The following is a 13,920-nucleotide window of genomic DNA, read 5'->3' as shown; positions in this document are numbered from 1 at the left end:
CAAAAGAAGTTCAAAAATGACAGAAAGGAAGAATACTTGAATCCAGAAGTCCTAAGATTGCTCTTCCCTCATTAGAAATTTTGCTTATTGAATGATACGGCAAGGACACTCCCACTAGCACACACCACCAGATGTGTGTGTGGTGCTGCACACACACTCCTCACATGCACAGCAGGCATCACCCACGGACCCACAGTGAGGAATTGATTGGAGGGAATGATTTTGCCTCAACATATAAAACTATGTTAATATTAACGAGCAAATTGTCTTGTGGGATTAAAAAAAGTCTACTTTCAGTGTTATTTAATTGATAATACAGCTAGTTAGAAAGATTTATTTCAAATTGATTAATTAAATGAGTGATTCTAATTAACCTTTATTCTTTACAGCCCATCTACTCTATTCTTTCTATATTGAAATAATACCAAGGAATAAACTTATCCCCAAAATAGGAAAGTAAAGATAGCAAAAATATTTAAATTCAGCCTTATTTTTAAAAATGATAATAATGAACATTTTAACATACCCTTAGGAAATAAGATTAAGCATAATTTGGTTAAAACTCTCTTTAAGTATATGTGTTCGTTGAAAGTAGAAAAACCAGTAATGTTCTTAAAGGGAAGACTCTTTGATTACTGAAGTTATTCTCCCTTCCTATATGTACTATTTATCAGAACCTTAAAAAGGCAATTATGATTTCCAAAATGCCACAAGTTAAGTTTCTATTATGATATACCAAAGTAATTTGGAACAACCCAGCCTGACAATGGCCAAACTCTTGAAAGACTTGTTGCATTAAATGTCTAAATGAGTAAAGTAGGTAAAGATAGATACAAATGATTTATTTTATTTCTGGAAAAACATTTTATAATTTCACTATATCTCTCTACGGTTAGCATTTTTCTTCTATTTTGCCCTCCTTTGTTAGTCTTATGGGATGATCTGCCTAGCTGGCCAGCACTTACTGTCTTAATATGCTACAGTGGAAAGATAGATTGCATTTATAAACTTAGGGCAAATCTTAGCTTGTGTAAAAATGTTTTAAAACATGAGCATTTGCACACATTTAACAAATAGTAAGTCTGCCAAATCTGTCCGTAAGTGTTGCAAAGGTTTCCAATCCAGAGCTATCATTAAAGTTGAATAGTATGAATTTTTGTACAATTTCTTAAGAAATCCCTAGATTTCTTTTTTATGCCATGAAAGCGAGAAACATAAACAGCATTGAATTGCTATTGGTACTAATATAGATTTTATTGTTACTTGGGATCTTCAGCATGTTCAAGGAAACCATTTAATCATATTATTAAGAAGGAAGTGATTAAGGAAGACCCTAATAGAATCAGGTAGAACCAATTCAATATCCTTAAGTTGTTGGAAAATTCAATCTGTTTTCTTTAAGCAGAACCATATATACTGTATATTAACTATTCCAAGCAATCTTTACCCAGCTCAGAAAGGCCAGATGTATGGGAATTGTAAAAAATCAGGATATGCATGAAAACTGTTGAAGTGCATAAAGCAGCCCCATCTGGAAGACATCTACCAGAAATGAAGTTGTACAAAACCATTCCATTGATAATAAAGCTAATTTTTATAGGTCTGACAAGTATGTAATTATGTTCAGTGGTGCTTTTCAGTTCTTATCACACTCAATAAACCGCAGTGGTAATTTCATTCCCATTTGACATATTTACATGGAAACATTTGATTGGAGGAATTAGTAACCCTGAAAGCCTTGATAGATAGGTTTTAATGATCTGTGACCTCTGCAGTCCCTCATCTGTTTATTGTTGCAACAGGCGAGAAGTCGTTTCTGTGTGACCTCTGTGGCTTTGCTGGCGGGACCTGCCACGCAGACAGCACACAGGTCAGTTCCACTGCTGCACTGGCCCCTTCTCTGCAGAGAGGACAGCAAGGCGGCAGACACCCCAGCCTCAATTCTTGATGTCATCATTTACTTTCATTTTTGATTTTTATAACATCTGTGCACTTGAAGGTCTACAGATAATTCCAGTTGAATAACATAAGATTTTAAATAATCTGTTTTTATATATTTGAAATGTAGACATCTTCCATATTTCAAGAAGCAGGTACCCTCAGTAAATTCATGTTAAGTAGAAGTAAAACAGCAGGTTGGCTTCCAAAGCCCAGATACAGGAGACTATCTTCTCTGTCTGCAAGTCTCTGCCTTAGGCCTCATGGGTGGAAAATGGGGAGTCTTTGTCAGCCAGTCTCCCTCTCAGTCATTCTCTCTACCCACCTAGTAGCTAATCACCTGCCTCCCTATTTAGCTAACTACATGTCTACCCACCTCCCTTCCTCTCTCTCTCTCTCTCTGCCTACCTCCCTGTCTCCCTCCCCACCCGCCTGTCTATCAATCACCTGTGATTAGATAGGATTTGAAGTCAATGCTGTTTCAATTGTTCTTGGTATTAAAAATAGAAAACATCAAATAGCAACGTAAGAGTTAATTATGGTCATTGAAGAGGACTTTTCTCCATGATGTGCATTCTTGGTGATTCACTGAAATAAAATAGATTCCTTCATTAGGAACTGTATTAGTCATTTTTCACACTACTGATAAACACATACCTGAGACTGGGCAATTTACAAAAGAAAGCAGTTTATTGGACTTAACAATTCCACGTGGCTGGGGAGACCTCACAATCATGGTGGAAGGTGAAAGGCACATCTTACATGGTGACAGACAAGAGAAGAGAGCTTGCATGGGGAAACTCCCCTTTTTAAAACCATCAGATCTCGTGAGACTTATTCACTATCAGGAGAACAGCAGGAGAAAGACCTGTTCCCATGATTCAGTTACCTCCCACCAGGTCTCTCCCACAACATGTGGGAATTTAAGATGAGATTTGGGTGGCAACACAGCCAAACCATATCAGGAACACTTACAGATGAAAAGTGTTAAACATTTATCAAATTGTATTGCCTACTTTATATAATCTAATGGGTCTTATGAGTAATTATTTTCATAATACTAATTTATGTGTGCCTGGGACAGTGCTGATTTATGGTGGTTTCTTGTAATTATTAATAGAACCACTTTTTACTCTAAATATGTCCTAGTTCAGATGATAAGTCACTTGATGACAAAATTGGTAACTAAATGTCCTACTTTTCTTTAGGTCTCATGAGAATGGTTGAGTTTGTCAGTCATTCTCAAAATGGCATGAAATTAAAATACATAAAAATGTGTGATTTATGGTACATTATGATTCTTGATATGTTGTATTTAACAGTTAGGTATAGGTAGCTTCAGTGCCCAATATGGCATTTGCAAGATCAATGCAAACTAATGCCAGCCATTCCTTTTAGATGTGTGAATATGATTCAGATTTTCATAAGGGATATGAGTTATTATTGAGTTAATGGGAAATTTCAATGTTTAGCATAATGTTGGAAACATAAACTAAACTTTGAGAACAAGGTCCATTTTAAGTGTATAGAAGCCACCTGTGCATGCATGATTTTAATCCACTGGCTTAAGGATTCAGCATAAGAGATGACAGGAGGGGCCCAGTTAGTGGCAATTATTCTTGACCACTGTTGTGATGAAGTTGGAAATTAGAAATGTTTATGGTAACAGTATGCTCATGAGGGCTTTTTTGTTCTTAATGTTTTCATTTTATCAGTGCTCAAATTGTTACTGTTTAAATGCCATTGAAGTTCACCTTGTCCCATCTGGTATGGCCCCAGGGAACAACAGACTGCTGTGCCACCTCTGCCAGTGGGCAGGTCAGTGCCCATCGCAGTGGAGACAGGAATGCTGTGATCACGGGCATCCCGGTGATAGATCAATCAGGAAGCCTGCACTGAGCTGGCACAACTTTATATTTTATGTCAGGTCCAGAGGCTCCGTATTACTTTGCTATTAACTTTATACCATATAGGACAATGTCTCACAGACAGAGGTATCTGTCTTTTTGGCATTTATCTGCCTCTGTAGCACAAATCAAACATGATTCTTTAACACCAAAGTCAGTTCTTAAGACTGTTTGCTTCAACAAAACAGCTGAGCACAACTCAGTCTAGGCACTTAATTTTTATGCTGGATTTAAAATATTTAAGCAACACACAACCTTTTTCCCCCAAGGCCAGTATTGCATGGTGCATTTGAAGTCTATATTTCTCTGATGTATTCCTCTTTGACATGGTTTACCTTTTTACCACAGAGTACCCACGCAAATTATCAGCTTGGAAAGGGATAGGTATCAAAAGTGCTCCAAATGGTGTAAATAATTCCTCACTGCAATACAGACTGTCCAGGGGGCTGACACAAAACATCTTCCATTCTAAGATTTACTTTTATCACCTGTCAGGAACCCTTGATTCAAGGGCACAGGAGCAGATCCTCACGTGTGGTTGAACAGTCTTGGCCAGCTTAATAAACACCAACCTGCCCAAAGGAATGCGGGTGTGTGTTTCTGTGAGACGCGGTCACCCCGTCTGACGGACAGTTGACACACGAAGAGCACTGCACTATGACGACAGCCCTTCTGCTGTTCATCCTCTGGCTTTCCTTATCAATGGGGCCTGAGATGCAGTATGTTTCTTAATGGTGATTTGAGCCAAGATTACTGCTTGTAACGGAAAGTGTGAAAAGCAACACAATTTAAACTATAGGTGCTGTTATGTAAGAGGGAAATAGGAGGAAAGGAAATTTCATCCTTGTTCTGCTTTTTTGAAAAGCACATGTACATGTAGCCCTGTTGACTTACAGATAACATTGTTTGAGAGTAGCCAATATCTTACTTAGATTTATGCACCCTTTTGCGTTTAAAATGACAAAGGATTTCAAAGCAGCACTTTTGCCAATATGCACCAAACCTGTTTGATCAGTCTGCCATCAGTTTTTCCTTAACAGGTATATATCTTTTCACACAATGTATGTCATCTTCAAACCATTGGCAAATATTTAGCAAACTTAAATTCTTATTTCAAATTTGTGATATTTTCTTTCAAACTTTACAGCCTAGAAGTCAGGTCTATATTTTTGTCTGCATATTGAGACTAACAATCACAAAACTCCTTCTATATTTCTGTAGTGTATTTTCCTGAAGAAATTACCCATAAAAGAGAAGAATAATTACCAAATTATGTATTAGAGTAATAGTGTTGAACATGTAACTGACTGATGACTTACAAATTGACTATTATATACAGATTTTAATAATCTGTGGTTGTGTAAATTGACATGGACTTAAGCTATCAAGGGCTCAGATGTGTGAGCCTTGCTTAGCATAGGATTTTATGTACCATGATATTTTTGTGGCATTATATTTTTCCCTGTCGTCCTGTATGTAATTCAAACTTGCTTAATATTACACAATGTAATCTATTGTGTAGTCAAAGAAAATATGAAAGAACCATTTATAATTTATTACAATATAATACTAGGTTAATGTGAACTATAGAGAATATATATGACATTATTCCTTAGAAGGATTGTTTTTAAATTTAAATTTTGTCACATAAAGATTTTCATATAAGTTTAAATAAAATGTGCTACATTAAACAGAGTTTTTTAAGAGGTTATGTTAAACTACGAAACCAAGGAAATGAAGCTCAGAGATCTTAGATGACCTTTAATTTATACCATTGACTTAGGCAGTGGAGTTCATGATGTCATCCTTTTCCCCACTTCAAATATCATCAGAATCTATGAAAAATGAATAGTTTGAGGACACCTACCAACACTATTACAGTAAACAAAATAGCAGTGAGTTTTAATGCCAAAACATTTTGTAAACACTTAGATTGAATGGAATAAGGAGACAACAGAATATATTTGTGAATTTGCATAATGAACAAAATCTTTAAATTGCTTGACCACTTAGACTTATTATATTAAAAGTATAAGATTTATACTACCCACCTAAGTCTTATTATACAACAACCATAATCATAACAGTATTTTGGGGGTATAAAGATGGCACACAGACCAATGGAACAGAATAGCATCCAGAAATAGACCTGTGCATCTATTTGTCAATTGTTTTTAAATAAGACACCATATTTAAAGATAAATTTAATAAACGATGTGTGAAACCGTTATGGTGGAAACGTCAGAACACTGCTGAGAAAAATTGAAGAAGATCTGAACAGAGTGATGTACCACGTTTATGGATCAGACAATTTAATATTGTTAGGAATTCCATTTTGTTCACATTGATCAATCCAAATCCCATCAGGCTGTTTTTTTAAAGATACTGACAAGCTGATATTAAAATTTATATGGAAATTCAAAGGCTTGAAATAAGTCACCAACATTGAGAAAGAATAGGAGGACTTACACTACTTGATGTCAAGACTTCTTGCAAAGTTGCAACAATGAAATCATTCTGGTGTTGGCATCAAGATAGACAAATGTTTATCAGTGGAAGAGAATGGAGATTACAGAAATAGACCTATACTACATGGTGAATTGTTTTTTCTACAAAGGAGTAAAGGCAATTTAGTCTTTTCAACATTCTACGTTGGAGCAGTTCGCTATCTATGTGCAATGAAAATGAACTTTGACCCGTACTTTGTACCGTATATAAAAATTAACTCAAAATGATCATAATCTAAATGTAAAACTTAAAACTATATAAATTCTAGAAGAAAACATAGGTGAAAATTATTTCTGACTTTGGATTATCAATGATTTCTTTGATATGACATCAGTAGCCTGATTTATAATATAAAAAATAACCTGAAAAATTATGTTGATAAATTGAAAACTTTATAAAGTAAAACTTCTCTTTAAAAGGCGCTGTGAACAGACTTAAGACAAATGACAGAGAAAGTATATTTAAGTGACCAATTTTATAAATAATTTTTATCCAGAATATGTAAAGAACTTTCCAAACACAATTCTGAGAAAACAACCTTTTAAAAATGAGTCAAAAAGTTGAAGTAGATACTTCCCCAAAGAATATAAAGGTATGGCAGATAAGCACATGGAAAGATCCTCGGCACCCTCAGAGGAATGCAGGTGTAAAGCATTGACTACAACAAGTGTTGGCGGGGATTTGAAGCAAGTCATACATAGCTGGTAGGAATGTAAAATGTTCAGACCACTTTGTGAAAGCAATGTGGCAGTTTCTTACAAAGCAAAATATATACCTACCATATTATACACATATACCTATCATACTCCAGGATTTACCCAAGGGATGAGGAAATATATGTTCATATAATGACTGCATATGAAGGCTCAGAGAAGATTTATTTGTGATAGTAGCCAAAAATGGAAACAACTCAAATGTCCTTCAGTAGACAAATGGATAATCAAACTTGCTACACCCATATAATGGACTACTACTCTGCAATGAAAATAAGTGTTTATACTCATAGTAGCATGGATGAGTCAGAAAATAATTATGCTAAGAGAAAGTCCAGACAGTAGAGAATTCATACCGTAAGTATCTAGGTATATAAATTGCTAGGAAATGCTAACTAATATAATAGTGACAGAAAGCATGGTGGCTTGACAAAGGGATGAAAAGGGAACCTTGAAGTTAAAAGGAGTCCTTTTGGGAGGGATGGTTGTGTTCATTATCTTGCTTGTGGCAGAGTTTCATCAATAACAAAACTTATCAAATGGAAATTTTTTGTATCAATTATGCCTCATTGAAGCTGTTTAAAATGCTTTATACATTCAGCCTCATAGGGCCAGTCTAGACAGATTATAGGTCGAGTTGGTAAAATAATTTATAATGTGTCATTTTATCTAGACCAGTGCTTCCTTTGTGTTTCTGTTTTTCATGTGTACTACACTTTGACATTGGTGTGCATTAAATTACTATTCATTTGTTTAAATGAACAAAATCAAATCTTATAAATGTTTTCAAATACGCTATGTGTGGATGTTCATATGATTTCATGTTACAGAATATTCTGTGTCAAATTTGAATAGCTTCACCTATTTTTTTATTCTTATGCAGTATGAATATCATATATTTTCCATCAAAGCAAAATCTGCCATCATCATAAAAGTAAATTTTTGTGTAAGTCATTTCAGTACAATTGAGTTGTCTATAGCAATTTAAGTCATTTGACCAGAGGTTTAGAAACTGAGAACAAAGAGATATTCAAGCAGACCTTGGGTGACCACTTGATTGGGGTACTGTAGATGGGATTTATCTTAAAGACAAAAGGCTAAAAGAGACAAAAATCCCTTTCAATTCAGATTTTTACTCTGCTTGGTATATAGTCTTTTAAAAAAAGAAGAAAAACATAAGAATAGGTCAAACAAATATTTCCTGGTAGGATCTGTTAAATGATATCTTCATGTCATATTCAGTAACTATGCAAAACCATGAATTATTTTATGTTTGCTAGCTGTTCATCTTTTTCCTGGTTATGAGCTCTTGATGAGAAGCATTTGTGTGCTTCTTTCATCTTTGGCAGAGACTTGTTGACAATTATCAGTGTTTAGGCAGTTCTGTCATCATAATGATAAAAGCCACTGGCTATTGAGAACTCTGTGTTAAGTGTACTCTTTCCATATTTTTTGTTGTCTTTAATCCTCACAATCACCCTGCATGTTTGGTGGTATTATTCTCTTGATCTTGTTCAAAGGGTCTAACAGGTAGCAAGTGAAATATGGCAAAACTGGGATCAGAATTGAAGTCCATCTGGCTTCATCTAACTACTGTGCTGCAGTCAGAGAGAAAATACCACCAAATGGGGTGTGTATGGATTCAGTTAAATGTTACTACAATTATGGGTAAGCAGTATAAATAGACATAGAATGTAGGGCGAACTTCTAAACGTTCTAATTTTGGGGACAGATATGGTTTTCTTGATAGCCAAATTGATAGAGAGTAATTTTAAAGTAAGATATTTTACTCCTCATTTTCTAAGTAAGTCAGTATACTCATACAGCTATCACAAAAACATGGAAAGTAAGAAATAACAAGTAGAGTTATTGAACATATGTAAAATTAATCCATCTTATATGTAAAATTTGCCAGGAAAAATGTTGAGAAAAATATTACTATACATTTTTTTGAGAATAGGGGAGTGAGATTTTCTCTAAATCATTACTGTCTGATACAAATGTAATGTGATCTATACATGTATAATATTGTTTCCTGGTAGACATATTTAAAAAAAGAAAAAGTAACAGGTATAAATATTTTTACAGTAGTTAATTTAACCAAATTCAAATTATTATAATTCTACATCAAATCAATGTAACATTATTAACAATATTTTTAGCATAATCTTTGTGCTACAATTTTGAAATTTGGTATTTTACAATTTAGAACATCTCAATTCAGAGGCTAACTTTTCATCTGAAATATATGATCTATATTTAGATTTGATAAAAGTTACACTTCAAAAAGTAGATTCATATTCCCAAGCTGTTCCAACCATATTTAAACATTTTTTCAATAGCTCAGTCGAGTATCAGTTTTTACATTTAAATTTACATTAATTAAAATTAAATATCCTTGTTTTCAGTGCCTACCAGCCAATGCAGCTAGTGGAATTAAAAGCCGATAAGACTCGATGATTCTTTGAATGTCTGTGGGGTGGGTAGGAATTATTTAAAGGAGAGGGAGGTGTCAAATGAAGGAAATACTTTGTTCAAGATACCAGTGTGCTATTTCACTATCTTCGTGTCCTCTGCAAGCCATGAACTTCTTGTTTGTTTGTTTGTTTGTTTGTTTGTTTTTTCTTTTTTTTTATTATTTAGGTTTTAGGGTACATGTGCACAATGTGCAGGTTTGTTACATATGTATCCTTGTGCCATGTTGTTTTGCTGCACCCATTAACTCGTCATTTAGCATTAGCTGGAATGGTTACACTTTATAAGCACGTTCACACACACACATAGTGAGGCATCACATAACTTGTTGGTCAACGACAGACCACATACACAATGGTGGTCCCATGAGATTATAACGCTGTATTTTTACTGTACTTTTTCTGTGTTTAGATGTGTTTAGATACACAGATACTTATTATTGTATTACAGTTGCCTACAGTATTTAGTACAGTATTTGGTACCGTAGCATGCTGTACAGGTTTGTAGCCCAGGAGGAATAGGCTACACCATCTAGGTAGGTGTGTAGTAGGTTGTGCCGTCTAGGTTTGTATAAGTGCATGCAGGATATTCTCACTACAATGCAATCGCCTAATCACGCATTTCTTAGAACCTGTCCCTGCCATTAAGCACTGCGCAGCTATGGCTGTCTGTCTGTCTATTTACCTATGTCTGTCTGTCTATGGGTCTATCTGTTATATATACACATGGTTGGTATATTTTAATGTGGTATTAAATATTCTAAATATTTCTTTGGGGCCTCTTTTTACCCAGATTTAATACAGTATATTTTTTTGTTGCTTCTGACACTTTTTAAAGTGGTGCCCATTTATAGCTTGATTTTATTTATTTTTCTTCATATCTAATGTTAAGATTTTACTCAGTTTTAAATTATATATTCACAGTATGTCTCTGTTATATGCCTATCCTTGGTTTTAACCTCACTAAGATTTTTGTAATGGCTCTGATGTAACATGGTTTATTAAACCATCCTAAATACAGTGCTGAACCATCCCTAGAATTTAGATTCCTGTTTATGTAAAATAAACCTTGACTATATAACCTATACTTTGCTTACATTCTAATATAGAAACAAAAATCAATGATATCTTCTAATTTTCTCACTCTGAGAATAAATATTCAAATGTCCTAAATGTGTGGAGTCCATTGAATCATATTCTTGACATTTCATGGAAATAAATGTTTTTTAAATTGTCAATACCAGGTTTATTCCTTCATTTCCAGTTGTTATTATTATTCATCTATAACATTTCTTGATATATTACAGGAGAAAAACCTTTCAAATGTGATGAGTGTCACTTTGCCTCCACAACTCAGTCCCATTTGACTCAGCATAAACATGTCCACACTGGAGAACAGCCCTACAGATGCCCCTGGTGTGACTACAGGTAATGACTCATCACTGAGCAGTCAAATCAGGTGGGACACCATGATGGATTAAAAGCCTGTTAAATCCCAATTAGAAGTATAGTTTTTCTAATCACCATGAATTCATATATTCGGTTGGGAGTTAATTACCTAGTTTTAGTGACTTTTAAAAATAAACTATTTTTTAAAGTGGTTTTAGGTTCACAATAAAATTGAGAGGATGGTACAGAAATGAGTCACGTATCCCCTACCCCACACGTGTAGAGCCTCTTTCGTTATCCTGGCCTCAAGGAATCCTACCACCTTGGTTCCCAAAGCACTAGCATTAAAGGTGCAAGCCACTGTGCCCAGCTACCTTGTATACTTTAAATGGATGTATAATATGGTATTTTGGTTATACATCAAGAAAGCTGTTTTAAAAAGTGTTATCCAAAATCACTCGCAAACATAGATGCAAAAATCCTAAATACAATATTTTAAGACTTATCAGCAATGTATAATGAAAGGTAACATCACGAGTGCTTCAAAGTCAGAATGTCAGTTAATCTAATCTACTCCATTAACAAATTTATGAACAAACCCTATATATTCTTTATCTAGAAAATTATAGACACACTGAAGAAAATTTAGAAATGAAGTAACATGGTCTTCATTAGAAAACTCAGTATCATAGATCCGTTAATGGTCACCAAATTGGTCTACAGATTCAATGTAATTCCAATAAAAATCTTGACATTTTTTGGTAAATCATGTGTGACATACTGATTAAAAACTTATATGGATGTTTACTTCTTATTTTCCTTTTCCTTTTTCTTCTTTTCCTCACAGGAGCAGCATGGCCAGGGCCCAAAGTGTGATTAGAACAATAAATACACATAAATTTTGCATATACACATATATAGAGATCAATAAGCAAAATCCTAATTGGTGGAATGGGTGGCAAGGTAGTTGACAGAATGAAAACACGAATGGCCTATAAACCAAAGAAAAAGTGTCGAGTTTGGTTAGTAATGAGAAAAACAAAATGCAGTTTAAATTCACAATGCAACATCATTTTATATCCAACAGATTTATAAAGAGTTAAAAAGTCTATCAGCATCATACACAGGTGAGGATGTGAAGCCATGGAAACTCCCATACTCTGTTGGTAGGGATGAAAATGATTTGGAAATTGATTTGATATTATCCAGCAAATTGAATTTGTGCATGCTCTACAGTGTAGCTATTCCAGCCATTCCACTCCAGCCCCACCTCACCCTCCACCAGGTGTCATACCCCAAAGAAGGAACTTTGGTGTTTGTGCACCAAGACACTAATTGCAAATGTTTGTGAGAGTAAAATTGTTAATAGCAATGTTTGTAAGATTCTGAGAAATTATTTTCTTTAGCAGAAAGCATGTATTTATTCTACAGCCCATTAAATCTTCAGTCATTTTAACAAAGTTTCATAGAAACACAGTCTTGATTTTATTTTTATTGCCAGGCCACCTTGTTTGTTTTTATCAACTGTTAGTAGTCAAAGTAGCTGGACACCTTAGTTTGTTTTGTGTTGCTATAAAATAATACCTGGAGCTGGGTAATTTCTAAAGAAAAGAGGTTTACATGGTCATGATTTTGCTGGCTGGATCATTGGGCATCTGGTGAGGGCCTCAGGATGCTTCTACTCCTGTGCGGACCTCGCACAGCAAGAGAGGAAGGAAAGAGAGAGGTGGGAATTGTCAGGCTTTTTCTAAAAATCAGGTCTCATGGGAACTATTAGAGTGAGAACTCACCCACCCCCAACCCCCTGAGGGCACTAACCTGTTCAGGAGGGATAGGCCTCAACAATAACACTGGGATCAAATTTCAACATGAGGTTTGGGGGACAAATATCTAAGATATGTCACTGGAGATGAAAACAGATTTATTTTCCACTGAAGCCTGGCTGCTATATTGTCTTTTAAAATTCTGCTTAGGCTGGGTGCGGTGGCTTATGCCTGTAATCCCAGCACTTTGGGAGACTGAGGCGGGTGGATCACCTGAGATCGGGAGTTTGAGACCAGCCTGACCAACATGGAGAAACGTCGTCTCTACTAAAAAAGAAACAAATAAAAAATTAGACGGCCATGGTGGCGCATGCCTGTAATACTAGCTACTCAGGAGGCTGAGGCAGGAGAATTGCTTGAACCCAGGAGGCAGAGGTTGTGGTGAGCCGAGATCACACCATTGCACTCCAGCCTGGGCAACAACAGCAAAATTCTGTCTCAAAAAAATAAAAATAAATAATAAATAAACAAAATTCTGCTTAGAAAGTGTCTGGTTCCTTCTCTGCATTGACTCTTTTATAATGCTCAGTTGAAATGAACCAACAGACACTTTCAACAATCTTTTCATTTTGCAGGAAAGGAGACGTTTCAATGACTTGGGGCTATCATATCAATAGTATTTTTAGTGAGCAGACACATAAGTAGAATATTCCAGTAAAGTGTTAAAAAATAAAGAATACATAGTCCTATGAAGGGGATGGGTACTGTATCTCCAGTGCTGATCACACAGGCTTTTCTGAAGCATAGTCTGAGTGAAGACCAGAATGGTGACTTGAGTGCAGGCATATAAATCAGCAGTGCCAGCACCCCATGCAACAGGAGCAGCAAGTGCAAAAGCCCTGTGGTGGGAACACGTTGCTGTGTCTGAGCGGCAGAATAAGGGGTGGTGGGTCAGAGTGCAGAGGTCAGACAGAAGAGCTATAAAAAATGAGCTGTTGCTCATTAACTTTGTAAACTCTGAAAAACAGGATATTAGTTTGCATTTGCAAGGCTGCATGTAAGTTAGGTATTTATTAAATTGTTTTGGTGTGTTATGTGCACCAAAATAATACTACCACTGGATATGACTCATGCTAAACAAGGCTGGGTTATACTGCCCTAGATCAAAATGATAAGGTGAACAAAGTTTGTGTTGGCCACACTTTCCTGCACTTCCTGCTCCCCATTT

General features: G+C 35.4%; 1 protein-coding gene across 1 annotated transcript in view; it reads left to right on the top strand.

The window, feature by feature from the left end:
• Positions 1-13,920, top strand: part of LOC131381276 (zinc finger protein 583-like) — a 45,402-nt gene that overhangs the window by 18,205 nt on the left and 13,277 nt on the right. Inside the window, exon 4 of the mRNA XM_058428103.1 lies at positions 10,848-10,968. Within this exon, the coding sequence (XP_058284086.1) occupies positions 10,848-10,968 (121 nt within the window). The remainder of the gene's footprint in view (positions 1-10,847; positions 10,969-13,920) is intronic.

This window comes from Hylobates moloch, unplaced genomic scaffold (genome assembly GCF_009828535.3).
Source record: "Hylobates moloch isolate HMO894 unplaced genomic scaffold, HMol_V3 SCAFFOLD_15, whole genome shotgun sequence".
Classification (NCBI taxonomy): domain Eukaryota; kingdom Metazoa; phylum Chordata; class Mammalia; order Primates; family Hylobatidae; genus Hylobates; species Hylobates moloch.
This window is presented reverse-complemented; position numbering and strand designations above follow the sequence as displayed.